This window comes from Amaranthus tricolor, chromosome 14, assembly GCF_026212465.1.
Source record: "Amaranthus tricolor cultivar Red isolate AtriRed21 chromosome 14, ASM2621246v1, whole genome shotgun sequence".
Lineage (NCBI taxonomy): Eukaryota > Viridiplantae > Streptophyta > Magnoliopsida > Caryophyllales > Amaranthaceae > Amaranthus > Amaranthus tricolor.
Window position 1 is genome coordinate 9,525,888 of NC_080060.1, and position 17,885 is coordinate 9,543,772.

At 27.9% G+C, this 17,885-nt stretch overlaps 1 protein-coding gene across 2 annotated transcripts; it reads left to right on the forward strand.

The window, feature by feature from the left end:
• Positions 1 to 1,148: 1,148 nt before the first annotated feature.
• LOC130800297 (protein BREVIS RADIX-like) lies at positions 1,149 to 17,669 on the forward strand. 2 transcript variants are annotated; one of them, XM_057663753.1, is made up of 7 exons: positions 1,155 to 1,525; positions 6,925 to 7,109; positions 8,582 to 8,737; positions 15,497 to 15,906; positions 15,994 to 16,123; positions 16,611 to 16,936; positions 17,093 to 17,669. In XM_057663753.1, exons 3-7 carry the CDS (start codon positions 8,627 to 8,629, stop codon positions 17,169 to 17,171), a joined length of 1,056 nt encoding a protein of 351 aa, XP_057519736.1. In that variant the 5' UTR covers positions 1,155 to 1,525; positions 6,925 to 7,109; positions 8,582 to 8,626; the 3' UTR covers positions 17,172 to 17,669. The 2 variants fall into 2 exon arrangements, with proteins under 2 accessions (XP_057519735.1, XP_057519736.1); XM_057663752.1 differs by lacking the exon at positions 6,925 to 7,109 and having other exon boundaries at positions 1,149 to 1,525.
• Positions 17,670 to 17,885: the final 216 nt, after the last annotated feature.

The window sequence follows — 17,885 nt, forward strand, 5'->3', positions numbered from 1 at the left end:
ATGATTAAAGAGTACAAGTAGTTTTATGTTCCATTAGAACCATCATAATACATCGAATAAGAGTACTTGTACTGTGCAATGTTTTAACACTATCATTCATAGTGTTACTATCATTGAACATTCATCATTCCATAGAATAATACCATTTTATTACCTCAGTTCTGAAATTGTGAAGAAAAAAAAACATATTTAGGTAGAAATTGATTAGTATAACGCCAAAATTAATCACGTATAGGTCAAAATTGAAATTTTTTTTTAGTTGATCTATTTAATGTTTACTTTAAGTTGAAATTGATACCTTTAAAGTCAAAATTGATACTTGTAATGTCAAAATTAAATATTTATTTTTTAAAATCTGGAAGAGCAGGCCCATATAAAGGATCTCAATATGAGATCATCTCTCGCGAGTTTTGTGTTTGAATTTGAATTAAAAGTCAATTTTTCAGCTGGTTTAAAATCCATAAAATACACTTTTCTTTAAAAAAAGCACATACAATCATTCATAAGCTAAAAACCAAAAATCAACCCAAAAACATATTTTGCAAACCCCATCACAGTTTGCACCATTAACTTAATCATTGTTTACTCCTTATTATCACCATTCATATCATTATAATGTCTCCCACCAAAATTCTAAACACTCTAATCTTCATTAAATGGCATGATTTATCATGATCACATGATGCTAATCTTTTTCTTTCTATATGATTAGCATGCCTAAAAATTACACCCTACCCTCCAATATTTTAATCACAAATTAATCCCCAAAAAAATAATGGGATTGTTCTTATTCCATCAACTGTCAAATTACTCACATTTAATCAACTTCAATTTGTACTAATTTGATTATTTAGTATTAAATTTCATCAGGGGTGATAACAGCAAATCAGAAATAGACACGTGGAAATAAAGAACTTCTGCTACCTCAGGACGACAAATATGGGCCCATATTGTTCCCTTTTAAAAATGGGCCTGCCCCATTTGTTCTCATTTCAGTATACAATTTAACGGCTACCGTCAAGTCCCTCTTCAAATTAAAGAAGGTAACCCACATGTCCGTTAAACAACGCCGTTATCGTTCGCTATTTAAATAGCTTGGCTTCATTTCATTAGTGCTCTTCTTTCTTTTTTTATTCTGCTCATTCTCTCGCCATTCAAAAAATCCTTCGTTAAATTAAATAAAACATTTAATTAACGAAATATCCGGAAATTCATTTCCAATATTCCAAGATCAAAATATTTTTTTCGCGTTATTTTATTTCATCCAATTTTTTAATTTAGCAAAGATTACATAAATTCAAATAGAAATAATTCGACGTCATTCTGAGATTAGATAAAAAAAAATTGGTGAAGGGAGCAGTAAATGTTGGTTGCATTTTCGTTTTTCCGACATTTAACATGGATTGTTATAATTATTCTGCAAATTAAAGAAGAAATTCTGAAAAGAGAAATACAGAGTTAGCAGATAATATTGGGAGGTAAAACAAGGAGGACAAAGGCGTGCGTTGTGTTGCGGTTGAAGTTGGTAAGTTTGTTTTATTGGCTTTTTCTTTCAATTGATTGATTATATTTGTCAGTTGTTGTTATATTAATACTAACCACAACTAATCCCAATTCTTTTTACACAATTTTTTAGTAGTTAATTTTAATATATACTTCCTCTTGTATTATTAATTGCTATAAATAGTGATATTTTGTGAGGAGAAATATCTATTTGTAGCAATTGATAAAAGTAAGAAAAATTATTTTATTTAATTATAAATAAAAAACTACTTTTAAAAATTGGGTTCAATCTCTAGACATTCCATATTCTCCTCTTACTCTTTTTTTCTTGAAATTTCCGTGTTACAATGGTAATGCATCATAAATAAATAGGGTGAACTGCTAAATGAATAAGGAATACAGAATTGATTGAATTATCTGAAATTCTGAATGATGCTAAGAGTTTACATGTATAAATGACACTTAAAGAATGTGATGAATCTAATTAATTTCGAAAGAGAAAATGATAGTAAAATAAGTAAACTTTTTAAAATAGAATAATTGTAAATTTTGAGAGATGGAGAAAGTAATAAATGAAAATTTATTTAAATAATTAATTAGAGAAAATTAAAAAGTATATAAGCTTATTTTATTATAAGATGGTCTTATATAAGACAAGTTGTAAATTTATGGTAGGAAGAGGGAGTATATTTGTTGGTTGTTTTGTTCGTATATGTTTGTAGGTCTTTGTCCTTATCATAGAAATAGGGAAATTTTAAAGTTATGTTTTATTTTTATTAGTTAGATATTTTTTTAAAAAAAAATATTTTGAAATTATTTTTTACTGAATTATATTTTTATAAAAATGTTACTAAAATTTCATTATAATCTAAACTTTAGAAATAAAATAAAAATTTCCTCATCTCCTATACACAATTTTTTTTGATCAATGACAAAAAGTGAGAAAAAAGTGGGAAGTAATTGCACTTCAATTTTGTCTTTTCATGTAGAATCTTCTCTTAATCCCAAAATTAACCTTCAAAATAGAAAACGAAAAATTGTGTCACGAAATTAAATATTTGGCTTCGTAAAATTTTTTCAAAAACTCTTTTTTCTTTGTTTAGAATTTTATTTTATTTAATACTATACTCTTTTTTAAGTAGCCCAAATACGTGGAGAAACTCTCCACGATCGAGGTTAGGGAGGGAGATTCTTTGGAGTAACTTGATGGTCTGATAGAGACATCATTAAGGAAGTACTCCTTTTTTGGATTTTTTTATTACATAAATTTTACTTATTCAATTTAGAGTTAATGTTATTAATTAATATCAATTTTTTTAAAATTTTTTAAGAAAGATGGTGAGACTATTGGCTAAAATAAAAATGATACAAAATAAATAAAACAAATTAAAATGAAATGTGGTACAAATTGAAAGAAATGGAGTATTGATTTATTTATAACACAAGCCAATAAAGATTTTAATGTTTCTTCTATTTTGATTAGTACTCTCCTCTATCTAATTGAATTTGCACCATACAATTCATATTGTGAGAACTTTTTAAGTCTAACCGTGAAAACGATATAGGAAAAAAGAGAGTACTAATCTTTAAAATAGCTAAAGACTAAAGTATGTACATACTCTAGCATAAAAGAGTAGAAGTTAGTACATTATTAGTCCTTTTAAGAGTAATATAAGGGGAGTGTTAATAATTTTAAAATTGTTTTATATTTCCTCGGTTTCACCATACTTACTGTGTTTGACGTTTACGCAATTTAATATTTTATTTTGATTCTTTATATATTGAACTATACATATTAAAAATTATAAAAACTTAATATTATGAAAGTGTGCGCGATTCAAATAAGATCCTACCTGACTATGTTATTCAAACTACACATTTGCCGCAATAAATAAAATAAGTTTAAAAGATAAATAATGTCAAAAAGCACAATATAACAAATATATTAAAACAAAGAAAGTATAAAATAGTGTGAGAACGTAAGGAAAAATAAGGAGATGGATAGATGAAATTAAAGAAAGAAAACAAAATGTGGATAACATTAATAAAAAAAATATGCCTATTTAGTAATTTTTTAGGAGTATTGGAAGCATTAAAGAAAAAGTATATATGTCTCATGTAAGCTATAATGAGGTTGGACTCATCCAAACTTACATAAATAAATCAAATTTACATATTTACACATAAAATATGATAATTGTCTGACTCAAATATTATATTTAAAACATGACAAAATAGTGGCATGGATCAACATGTCTACTAACAAGTACAAATAAATAGACATAAATTTTAAATTTTTTAAAATCATTCATATAGGAAAATTCAAAGTAAGGTAAAAATAAGTGAAAAAATAAATAAATATATTAAAAAAGAATGTTAAAATTCTTTATGGGATATATATGAGGGAAAGTGTAGGCAAAAGCATGCACATAGAACAGAGAAGTGGACCACTTTCTAAGCACTCTTTACTTAGCTAAAATTTTCCTTCTTTTAAAATTATCTTGAGCAGTTAATTGCAATGGAATATGAATTGTTAGTTAGTTTGTCTTTGTTCTATTCACTTAAATTAGTTAAAAGATAGCTTATAATTGATCATAATTTGCTTTTTTCGATTCGCAATTTACGAGCATATGACATTGTTTAAGTGAAAGAGATTTCATAAAATTTGTTATATTTATTTAACATTATTTATTATTTTAATCTACTAATAATTTACAATATATCTATTTTTTGATAATATTACTAATTTCTTTTAATCTAATGCATATATTTTAACATTTTTTTAATTTCAGCAATAAAATTTAATTTTTCTTCTAACACACAAATTTAGTATTTTATTATTTTAATAATATGAGGTTTTCCCCAGCCCTACAAACAATCTGTCTCTGATCCCGAGATTGCTTATTTCTCTTTATCTTTTTCCCTTCATCATAGGAGTATGTTTGATGTTTTCGACTTATTCTTGGAAGTGGGAGGTTTAAATAAAAGTGAGAATATAATATTAAGAGTACTTGAATTAAGAACTAGAACTACACATTTTAGTTAGTGGTCCATTTGTTTATCAATGAGTTGTTAGGAAAATAATTAAGATACTATGCGTAAATGAGAGTCATGAACCCTTTAATTTAGACTTGGAGTTGGGAGTAGAAATGTCAAATTGCTAGGTGGTATTGTATTAATTTGGATCATGTTAGTCTTAAATTGATTGGATAAATATTTGAAACAATTTATGAATGCTCAAAAAAGAAGCTATTCACAAAGCAAGAATACTACTTGTGTATTTTTGAGACTACTTCTTATAGAGAGTGAGTGGCATAATGAGAAAAAATATCACTATTAGTAGCAATCTTAAAGAAATAGAGAAGTAAGCAAAAACATGATAACCTTTTCAAATAGCACAATAGTACTCTTTATGTCTCTCTAAGAATGCACCTAATACTTTTTAGGTGAAATTTAGTAGAAGTAAAAATTAAGGTGAAGAATAAAACAAAAAAAATAATGATAAAAATAAGTGTTAAAATGAAGAAAATAATAAATTTATGGATGATCAAATAATAAAAAAGAGAGTATGATCATTGTGATAAGACTAACATAATACCCTTAGTAGGCTAGTACCAATGGGAGAAAATTTCCCACAAAATCAATCATAGCAAAATGGTATTCCCTTCCATTCTTGCAGAATATCCTATTTGAAATTTTATGCAATTATTTATAGTTTGTATTTTATTTTTAATTTATAAATTAAGCAAATTAAATTTTTATTTTATTTATTTCAAAGTAAATTTTATTAATATTAATTTTTTATAATTTTTAATTACTCTGATTTGAAATATATAATTGTTCTCAAATTTTTATAATTAAGATTCTGATGTTGCTATTGTCATATATAATTAAAAACATTAACAATTGAATTGCCAATATATGATGATTGACCATATAACCAAAAGTCAATGAGGATATGGTTTTGATAAGCCTTGATCATAGAACATGTCTACTATTCTAGAGCCTAGAAATGACCAGGAAAAGGTCTTCTTTGTTTTGGTTCTTTATTTATTGATTTATTTTTGTAGTTTAGTGTTTTGGGTTTTGTTTTTTAATATAACAATTAATAAACATTTAATAATAGAATTGATTTGAGAGAACATATTATATGGCCCCATATAATAGAAGTAGTTGCATTGTGGGTTTTGCTTAAGTAGGATGAGCTGGTTCTCTACTTGGTGTGCTATGATATGGGCCAACTTATACCTTGATAACTCATCCACTTTTTTCTATGTAATTTATTCGAGGGAAGCTCAAAATATTAATTATAATTTACTTATCCACCTCTTTAATATCAATATGGACCCACTTAATTATATGGATACATACTTAATCTTTGGACCCAGATCCATTGAGATTAGAGGAGGGAAGATGAGCTTTTTTACCAAGTTTCTTTTGCCTCAATGACCAAGATTTTGTGCCAATTTAGGCAGTGCATATCTTTACTGATTGTTTTACTTTTTTTCTTTTATTTGGATTAAAGTTGCATCAACATCTAGAATGATATTATTTTTAAATCAGGATTTTTATGTTGTTGATCCAATTTTAATCTTGGATTAAAGCACCTAAACTAGCAAAAAGATACTCATAATATTTCCCATCATTGGTAAACTTAAAAATAGTTACTCCTAGGAATGAAGAGGGATTTTCTCAATTTTTTAACTTTTTATATTTAACTTGTAAGTTATGATGTTTTTATGTTGACGGAGTGTTTTAAAATATGTGTAAAGTAATTAATCATAAAAGACTCGTAAAAAGTCCTAAATACTAAAGGAAAAATTATCTAAAATAATCTCATTTTTTATTGATTTTTCCATAATAATCTCACCTTTCAATTAACCATGAATAATCTGAGCTTTGATGAATATTTTTCTAAAACATCACTTGCAAAAATTTAACCCATTGTAGCAGGTAATTTTGATTGAAAAGAAAAGAAAATTAAATAGTTCTAATTTTTTAAAAACAAAAAAAAAAAGAAAAAATAAATAAAAATCAACTCTCTGTTTCTCCTCCCTCATTACCTTCTCCTTCCTCACCCGTAATACCCAATCCTCTCTCCACTCTGACACACTTCCTCCTTAACGCCCATTGTTCCACCCACCCTCCCTCATTTCCCCTAACAAACTTGGATCCATAGCCAAAGCAAAGATAAGTTTTGAAGGATGAGATTAGCCTAAACATAACACCACGAAGATTGGATGAAACAAGTGAAATCGAGTAAGAAAAATAAGAGAATACTGATGTATTTGAGTGCAATGATGGATGACCCAATATCTCCATAGATTATAATTGAGATTGTTTCACTGTTTGAGGAGCTTGCAATCCATGAGCCCATTAAGAAGCTTAGTGTTAGAGAGATTGATGTCATGAAATTTGCAGGTACTATTGTCCTGTTCATTATTGTGAATGTTGGACCTCTGTTCATTGCATCAATCTGAGCTATGTTGGTTGATATATGTCATTGTTGCTATCACAAATAATCAAAACAAGAACCTTTCACCCAAGAATATTCTTTTGCTCACAAATGGAGAAGGGAGATGTGGGTTGTTATACGTGGAGCATTGGTAAGTGGTAATGGAGGAGAAGAGAGTTGAGTTTGTTTTTTCCAGATTTTTTCTTTAAAACTAATTTTATTTTATTAATTTATTGTATTTTTTTCCAAAAATAACTTGTAAAACTGGTCATAGGTCACCTTGGATTACTCTTAGCAAATACACCCAAAAGTTGGGATTATTTAAGATTAATTAAAAGTTGAAATTATTGTAAGAAAATCAATAAAAAATTAAAGTATTTAAAGTAATTTTTTCAATATTAAATTACATTGATCATGCTGGTTTTAAATGCATAATATTTAGACATTAAATAAGGGATTTAAAAAGTTATTGTATGTTTTTCTATGACTTATTTATCTTACATTAATAATTTTACACCATGGGAGTGTTTGGCAAAATAGTTTATTGTGTAATTTTAGGCTTTTTTTGATACAAATATAAGATTGAATGATCAAGTTAATGTTTGGTAAATTAGTTAACTGAAACAACTTATTGTTACAAATAACTTGTTTTTGAACGAAATGCTGATAACAACGGATTCAAAAGAAGTTGGTCAAACCAATTAGTAAAATCAACTAGTCAAATCAACCACCGTAACCGGCTATTAATTGTTTTCCAAACATTACTAATAATTTGTTTTTATTGATGTACTTGAACGATCCCATATTTTGAAATAAAAAATTCTACAAAAATATCATTTTATTTAGCTCTAAAATATAATTATATACTCTACTACTTATTTTCTATTTGTGGTGTGTGGGGTGGTGGTGTGAACTATGAAGTATGAAATAGTGCTTATCTTGGTATCAATTATTTTCTTTTTTGAAATAAAATTCAGTGGGTTCCATATTACTACTATCATACTATTCTTCTATAAACTCATAAGGAAAGATTCCGTCCTTTCTCTTTTGGCATGTTTGAAGTTTGAACCCATGCTTATTCATAGTTGCCAATTGGCAAAAAAAGGCCCATTCATCTTGATTTATTCATTTGATTATTGATATATTAGTTTTAATTTTCATAAATGATTTTGCTAACCTATTCTCTTACTGCATAAGTTTAGGTAATATATTTAATAGTTATTTTGAATTTTATAGAAGATGGAATATCTTCTACAATAGATAAATGTATTATTCTAAATGTTTCTTTTTAAATGTCCTATTTGTTTTTGAGTTACTATTTATCAATTTTTTTTAATTTGTATTTTATTCTTACTCCATGCATAAGAACATAGTCAAATGACATCTTGTTTGATTTATCTCAACAAAAGATTTATTAATATCTAGTTTTTATAATTTTTAATTATACACAATTATCGCTGTTAAATATTAAATTAGTGCATTGACAAACGTTAAAAAACAAATGAAACAGAGAGATTAATATTTTAGAAAATATTTTAAATGAAATTCAAATAGTTATAAATTTATAATCTAATAAGGTAATTTTTTTTTAATTCTAATTCTTAATATGATTGGAAAATGCAGGCGTAAACATCAACTAATACAGCCAAAGCGTAAAATTGAGTAAAAATGTTAACATGTATAACGTGCGCAAAGCAAACAGACGATAGAGAAGAAGAAGGAAGAAGTGGGAATAACACACCAAATACTAAGGAATCTGTTAAAGGCATCACAGCCCAGGTTTCATCTTTTTTCTTTTTTCTAATTTTTTAATATATATTTTTATTTGTTCATAAAATTTCACTATGCTTTGCCTCTAGGATAGTTGCAAACAAAAAGTTTGTGTTCTTTGTAAGAAAAAGGATATTTTTTGGCAATAAATTAAGTGAAAATAAATTGTGTAGATGAAATTAAAAGAAAATTAAAATTTATGAATAATATCAAAAGAAAGTAGCGGATTATTATCTAAAAATAGAAATGATGCAAAATAAAAAAGCCAAAAAATATTCAACAACTCTTGTATGAAATCGTCTCATCGTGAGACAAAATTATATAATTAATTTTTTTTAATGATTATTTTAAAATTGTAAATAATAACTTTAAAACTCTACGTCAACACTTTAAGATTGTAAGTGATCATTTTAATTAACTAAGTGATCACTTTAAATTTATAATTAACCATTTTAAAATTGTAACTGATCACTTTAAAATTAAAAATATTTATTTTAAAATTATAAGCTAAATTAAATCAATCCAAAAATAATAATCTCACAATAAAATCATATTGGAACAATCATCTTGGAACAAGTAATGAGGACGGAGGAAGTATCTATCTGTGTTTGGCAGCTACTTTTTCCTTATTTGTGAATTGATTTTAAAGCCCGCTTCCCCAGTTTGTTCTGTCACGTGCTATTTGGGGACATGGGGAAGCTAAGAGGGACCAAAGAATGTTGCAGGCCAGGGGGATAAAAAGTAATTACTTTAACATACTACTCCGTCATTTGCATTTGCTCCTTTTAATCAAGTTTTGCTTTTAATCAAGTGTTAATTTCAATTTTCAATGTTAGACGTCTTTTTTGACATCTTAAACATTAAGCAATTAAATGTGAGTATTTTAAGTATAAAAGTTACTATTTTTATTATTTTATCGAGCTATTTAACTTAATTTAAAACTGTCTCAGCGTAATACCGTCTTAAATGAGAATTTGTGTAGAATCGTATACAATATAGCATAGTTTTTTTTTTTTTTTTTTTTTTTTTTTTTTTTTTTAAGTTCATCTAGTTTTGGAATAGATTAAGTTAAACTAAAGCCATTGATTATGAGCCAAATTCGAAATGTTTAAACAAGGAAAAGGGATATAATGGATTTACAATGAAGATAAATAAAAGCATAATTTCATTTATGATTGGATCAATGTTTTACATTATTTAAATATACTTTCTTTGTTCGATAGTATTTTTTTCATCTAGAATATTCAATTATAAAGAGATATAAATTTGACTAAGGTTTTTGAATTATAAATAGAAGATAAAATATATTAATGTGAGATATTGTCAGATTCATCTTAATATACACTTTTATCATTATATAATTCTTTTGATTTTAGTAGTTGTTACATTTATGTTTTTCACACTATGCAATGTATAATTTTAATCTTTAATATCTTTAATTTCATATGATAAAAAATTCTAAAAAATTTTGTATTATGAAAATATGTATTAAAACGAATCAAACAATATCTCATTTGACTATATTTTACTCCACATTATACATAAAAAAGTATTGTCAAATAAGATCAGCTGATGAATAGTAGTTGCTATAGGAACTATACCAACTATTAAAATCCAAAGAAAATATAATTCTTTATGAGATGTTAAAAGCTCTAAAATTATTTTGAAAATTGACAAAAATAAGGGGAGAACAAAAATGAGCAGAGGGAGTACTTGCAAGTTTACTCTCAATATTTGCCCATACCAGATTACCAGTAGTGTCCTTACTTCCACTACTCTTAACATGATTTGTTGAAGTTGAAGAACAATACTCCAACTTTGGTGGGCTCTCTAGTCTATCTTACTAAAGGAATGTTGAGGAATGATAACAAGATATACCAAGATATACTACTATTCTATATAGGAAAAATAATACTTAATAAAAATCTAAAATAATATTGATAGCCCTCAACGCAAGTTATCTTTCAAAAGATGAATAAAAATTTAGTGATAATTTTTTATTGTAATATCATATTTTATAAAAAAAATACTACTATTATATATTACTACATTTAGAACTACTCCTATATATCATAAAAAATGAATATTTATAAATTATTTTTTTTTATTTAGTGGAAGAATTAAATGTAGCAGCCTTAGAATTCATTAATGTCTCGTATTATTTTTTTATTTGAAAAATTACCAAGATTAATACAATTTTTTTTTTCATATTTCTCTATAATAATACTAACTTTTGATTAATTATAGAAAATACCAACTTAAGATGGTGCTTTCCTAGAATATCTCAAATATGTTAAATATCAAATTATAGGAGAATATATGACAAAAAAATTGGCAAATTAGATAATAAATTAAGTTGATATTATTTTAGCAAAAAATCTCTCTAAGTAGGTGTTATTCATAGTCAATAAAAAATTATATTATTGTAGGAATATTAACGAAAGATTGTATTATTTAAAGTAATTTTTCTTTTTATTTAGTGGAAGAATTAAGTTGTAGCAGCCTTAGAATTCATTAATCTCTTTGTTCTTCTTAATTTGTACTATCTCAAACTTTGTTCCATTTGCTTTTTAACACTATTCACAGTTTACTTTTAATTTGTATTTCATTTTTAATCTATAAGTTAAAACATAGTCAAGTGAAATCTTGTTTGATTCGTCTATCAACTTTCTATAATTTTTAGTTACACACCGTTAGCAATATTAAGATTTCAATATATATTTTGGCAAATGTACGCAATAAAATGAAACAAACATTTTCTACTTTGAATTGTTTTATTCAATTTATTTCATTTCCTTATTTGGTAATGGTTCAGTTTTAGAGATCATTGATTGATAGATAGACAAAAGGACTTCAATATTTGCAGATAGATAGAGTAGACCTTAGCTAGCTAGGTAGCACCGCAGTACCAATCAAATTAGACCTCAAAGCTTCCCATTAAAACTTGGGGTTGGTGGTCCATTCATAATCAATCCCAAATTTACAAGTCTTGCAAATGGTTCCAATTTCCAATCTAGACGAGTAGTGTTTTTTTTATTTTTTTTTATTTTTTATTTTTTGGGTTTTGCCTTTTTGGTTGGTGCAATACAAGTGGGTTGATAGTGGGAGTAACATTTGCCACGATAATTATTTTAAATCCATTAATCTCTTTAAGATTACTTGGCTCAGAAGTTTTGTACTTCTATGTTTGAATTATCCTCAAGTGAAATCCATATACAAAAGAAGCACATTTTTAGATAAAATAAGTAAATCACTATTATATAATCCCGTGCTATATTTTTCGTATTCAACTATTTTAAATTACTTATTACGTTAATATGTTTATTTTACTTCTGTCTTTTTCCTTACTCATACATCATTAACTTTTACGTACATTTGTATTTTCAGAAGTTATAATAATTTTTTAATAAAAAGATACCAATATTTTAGTTATTATACAAAATCTTTTTATAGCAATAAAACTAAATTGAGGAAGTACATATGGTATATTTACTTGATGGGTTTCCTTGTATTGTTCATTAATCATATATAATCTATATTAAATTGTTGTACCAATATCTATTTTGTCACCATTTCGTCTTGGTACAACCTAATGTTTCACAATGAATTGATTTTAATTGTCGATACGAAGTCCAAGTGTATTGTTATTGAGGTAAAATGTTTATAAATAAGGAGAAAAAATAGATTAGCATTTATAACCTGACCAAATATCAATATAATATATATATATATTTATTATCTTTTCATTACATTGACTTTTGATATTATGTTAAAAACAGACAAATTCAATCAAAAACATACAATTTAATTAAAAATTTAAGTTGATAGTTGAATTTTCAAAACATACAATGCCATGTTTGGGAACCATGGTTTCATTTGAAAATTTAGAATTGGTTTAAATTTATTATTTGGCAAATTAAAAATTTTTCAAATTTAGAATTGGATCAAATTTCACTATTGTTTTTAAAGTAATTAAAATTGAGAATTTAAGAATGAATACTCAAACATTGTCATTCTCAAATTCTTATTTGTGATTTCATAATATAAATCCATAATTTAAAATGAAATATCCATTCCCAAACACTACATTATATACGTTGCAATTATTCATTCACAAAGCTAAGATGTGATTGGATATAACTTTGTTATTGAGTACTCTAGGAGATATTATTATGTTAATCTAATCATTTTTATATTTTTTTATTTTGTCAATATTTACTTGGGAAAATTTGTTTAACTAATCACAACTAGGATTCATTCACTAAAATAATCCCCAGTATATTAATTAATTTACAATAATTCACACTATTTAAAGTATGATTTGTAAAGAAATGATGTCAACTAAAAACTTAAAGCTAATGGTTGAAGCTTTAAGATATGTTATATGCTCTAACACGTTTCCTCACACAAGAGCCTTTTAGGCTAGAAGTGTGGATGCAACAACACAAGCCCTTTTCATACGGTGGCGCTAAATATTTCACTTTTAAATAAGGGATGGTTGAGATTCGAACCCGTGACCTCTTGTCACGTTGGCTTTTGATACCATGTCAAGGAACCAAATCAACTAAAAGTTTAAGCTAATGGTTGAGGCTCTAGGATATGTTATTTACTCTAACATGGTTTTCAATAAAAAAATTTGAGAATATTTTGAGAAAATAAAGAAAATTTCGGATTATTATAAGAATGTTATATTCTGATCATATGGAATATTTGAGTTAATCTATACAAAAAGCATTAAATCATTTTGAATAAATGAATCAAGTTGGGATTATTTTTGACAAAAATTCATTTTATTTATAATTAGTTAAAACTTTAGCCCCTTGTCTGAAAATATATGGATCTCTTTCTACCAAACATAGCTGTAAAAAACCGTAGAAAAGCAAGGCCAAATCCTTAAAGATTGCAAGTGTTTTCAAGATGACCCACTATTGAATTCTTGTCCACCATTTATGTAGCAAATTATCAAATACTACCATCTTGAGTAATGCAAAAAAGGAAAAGCCTTGGATTGGTCGCATTTACATTGATTTTTTTTTTATTGTGACATAATAGTGGATCAAAAAAGTAGGAAAATATCATTAGAGAAAAAAAAAAGAGCAACTAATTATTGGTTGAAAAATATTTAAAATTAGGAAAAATTATAATAAATTACCTAATTTATAGGTCTATTTGCAAAAATTTAACTTAATGTATTTTTTTTGGCAAAAAACTACCTAATCTAATATATTTCTCTGCAAATGACTACCGCTTAATGGAAAACATTAATTGACCGTTAAGTTTTAGGGTTGACCAATTTGAGAGATTAAGTTGTCTATGTGGCAGTATCTCATTAGTCTTTGTATTTTTAAATAATTTAAAATTAAAACACATAAATTAACAAAATAAAAATAAAAGATATTTGACGTTATTTTTACTTATCATGACGATTTTTTTTTTTCAAAAAAGGATGTAGCAATTACCCTCATGGAATAATTCTTTAAAATCTGGTCGAAACAAGTACTTATTCGCCTATTTTCCGATACGTAAACCGAAAAGGATATTGACGTTCTTTTTACCCATCATAACGATTTTTTTTTTTCAAAAAACGGACGTCACGATTATCCTTATGGGGATAACTCTTTCGAAAATCCGGTCGAAATAAGTACTTATTCGTCTATTTTCCGACACATTAACCGAAAAAGAAATTTAACGTCATTTTTACCCATCATAACTATGATTTTTCAAAAAACGAACGTCGCAACTACCCTTATGGAATAACTCTTTCAAAAATTCAGTCGGAACACCCTTATGGGATTTTCATGTATAGTAGGAGTATATACTAGGTCTGAATAGCATTGCAGCTACTCTTATACTTTCTCTATTTTATTATATATTTGCTATATTTCATTTTATTACGCAATTTAATGCGTTATTTTGATTATTTATATCTTGAGTTTAACATAACTAAAAATTATAAAAATTTAATATTGTGAAAATTCGCAATTAGACAATTCAAATTAGATTTCACTTGATTATTTTTTTCTTACCCATTAGCACAACATATAAAATAATATAAAATAATAAAAAATACCAAAAATACTTATATAGCAACTATTTCAAAATGATATAACAGTTTAAGTGAGGCTCTTTTAACAATATAGTGAGTCTGAAACAATTTCTTTTTACACTATCAGATTCATGGGAACTGAGAACAAGATATAAGTTACTCTTAAGAGATTGTACTATTTACCTTTGGTAATACTTTCCTCTACAGTTACAAGTCTGACTCCTTATGCACCAACTAGTAAAACACAAGGGAAAATGGATAAATGTACTCAGCTTGTGAAAATTTCAAAACCGAAATAGCCTGAATACGCAAACTCGTGGGAACAAAAGAGTAATTGCAATTGATTTATGTGGTCTATTGACTTAGTTTTTGTTACACAACAAGACCCGGATAAGAGAGTTAGCTAAATAGAAACCTAATGAGATTCCATCCTAAAACCAATTTATAGTACGAGGAGTAGCCCATTGAGTATATATGTTAGCCAACCTTTCTCTAATTCTTCAATCACATATACCATTTCAATGGAAAAATCAAAGAAGAACTCTTATTTAAAAGTCCAAATTAAAAATTCATTAATACATCTTGGTTGCATATAATACTAATGGTTGGATTCTGATCTGTTCTGAATTTGGATCCGTCTTTTGAATATAATATCTACAAATTTTGGTGTGTGTTAACTGTTAACTTTGCTCTGATCTTGTATATGATGGCATGGCATACAGATAAAAGATATGGCATTGAAAATTTCGGGAACTTCTAAACAATCGAAGCCATATACGAGTTCTAGTGAGTTTAGGCGACGCGAGAGATCATATGTGGACTATGATAATGACAGTGCTTCAGAAGGGGGCAGATACTCTTACATGCAACCTGGAAGCTCAAGCTCCACACCAGCATGGGATTTTACAAGCAGCACACACCATCGCGGTGTAAGATCACATTCTAGGTTTGCTGGCGGGGGCTATGGTGGCGACAGAAGTCCTATAGGACGCGATTCTATTGCTGCTAGTGATTTCGTTTTAGAGGATGAGGATGAACCCAAAGAATGGATGGCACAAGTCGAGCCAGGCGTGCATATAACATTCGTTTCTCTTCCTAATGGAGGAAACGACTTGAAACGAATTCGATTCAGGTATGAAATTAAGTGCAGGAAGTGTATGTAGTCTTGTTAATTTCGTGCTCAAAACTAACATCATCGGAGGGTAATTCATTGCTGCAGTCGAGATTTGTTCAATAAGTGGCAAGCTCAAAGATGGTGGGGAGAGAATTATGATAGAATCATGGAACTTTATAATGTTCAAAGATTCAATAGAAAAGCTCTTGAGACACCAGCTAGATCAGATGATGAGGTTACTATTTACTAATACTCCTTGCATTGTGAATTGTGATCATCAATATCTAATAATTTTCATATCAACTTCTCTTGTATGAGATCGTTTATCATAAGACAAATTCATATAATTAGCCCATTTCTATAATTGATTACTTTAATAGACTTATATACACGGGCCAGTCCAATAGAGATAGTTTCACCATGTAACCGTCTCATTTAAGAATGGTGTTTGGCAAATAGCTGATAGTTGATTACAATGGTTGATTTGACTAGCTGATTTTATTTACTGGTTTGAGAAGCCGATTTTGAATGAGCAGCTTGTTCGGAAACAACTTATTCATAACTATAGACTGGTCAAACCGTCCAATTCAAGTGTTTGGTGAATTAGCTGGTTGAAACAACTTATTGTTATGAATAAGCTGTTTCGGAACAAGCTGCTCATTCATTTTGGACAATTTTCATGTTGGGTTTTACTAATTCATACCGTGATGTGTTGTTTACAGCCCAGAGATTCCACTTTCACTAGAGTTGGATCAGTAATGGAAAGTCCCATGACAAACAAGGAATGGATACCAAGAAATTACTACCAACCAGCCAGTAAATCATTTTTTCATCCTGAGAATACAGCAACAGGTTCAAGTGGTTATGGCATGGGGGGGCCGAATATGGATCCATCGCGAATAACTACCTCGTCTAGAGACGATGAAGTATCAGTTAGTAACGCGAGTGAACTTGAAACAGAATGGATCGAAGAGGACGAGCCTGGTGTTTATATTACCATTAGACAACTTGCTGATGGCACTAGAGAACTTCGCCGTGTCAGATTCAGGTTATATACTTTTAATCTGTTTTGATCAGTGTAACATAATTCGTCAGTTAATTTCTTTTTGATTTGTTATTTGCGATTAGCAAGGAGATCTAGGGAATCTTGTTCTTGATCCTTGGAACTTCTACTACATTTTTAACTTGATGTATGGTTATGCAGCCGCGAAAAGTTTGGGGAAGTTCATGCAAAAACTTGGTGGGAGCAGAATCGAGAAAGGATACAAGCTCAATACCTTTAACATTAATTTTTTTTTCTTTTTAAAAAATTTTTTTTGTCTAGAGTTAAATCTACAAAGAAGGCAATTATCTGGGTTTTGACTAATATAGTGATTCCAGAATCAAATTACATATATTACAAAGAAGAATGTTTATACATATTTACTGCAGTTGAACTTGATATATCTTCTTTGTAATGTGCTCATAATTGTTGAGATAGTCCTTTTAGCTTGATAGTTAAGATGTAGGTAGAGGTGTTCGTTAGGGTTATTGGGTGGATTTTGAAATTGGTGTTTCATGTTCAGTTATGAAATACTGTAGATGTAGACCTCCGGCTCTCACTATTTGGGGATAAAATTGACTTTACTCCTCTGATTTTCTCTTTAGAGGAGGTATGGGTATGAATTTTCTGTTACCTCTTTTCACCAGACCCTTTTTTCAAATGGTTTATTGAGTCAATGATGATGATGAAAACCTCTGAAGATGTTTATCTCCAAAAAAAGGCTTAAGGAAAAAAGAGTGACACAAATGGTTTGTATAATTACATGAATTCCTAAAAGATAGAATTATTTGTTTACAAAAGATGGATTTAACGCTTATGTGTCTTGGGCTTGCCTCACGCGAATTCAGGGAGACTACTATTGTAATACGGCGTATTCTCCTGCTTAGGTTTTTGTTTGAGGCATATAATGTCATTGGAAAAATTTTTAAATTCAGGGAGACTGTCCTCAAATTTT

What these genes read in the sequence shown, in the direction of transcription:
- LOC130800297 (XM_057663752.1), top strand. Translation starts at nt 8,627, where the DNA reads ATGTTAACATGTATAACGTGCGCAAAGCAAACAGACGATAGAGAAGAA. An exon ending in TTGAAACGAATTCGATTCAG is followed by an intron (nt 15,907 to 15,993) that starts GTATGAAATTAA and finishes TCATTGCTGCAG; the next exon opens with TCGAGATTTGTTCAATAAGT. An exon ending in CAGCTAGATCAGATGATGAG is followed by an intron (nt 16,124 to 16,610) that starts GTTACTATTTAC and finishes TGTTGTTTACAG; the next exon opens with CCCAGAGATTCCACTTTCAC.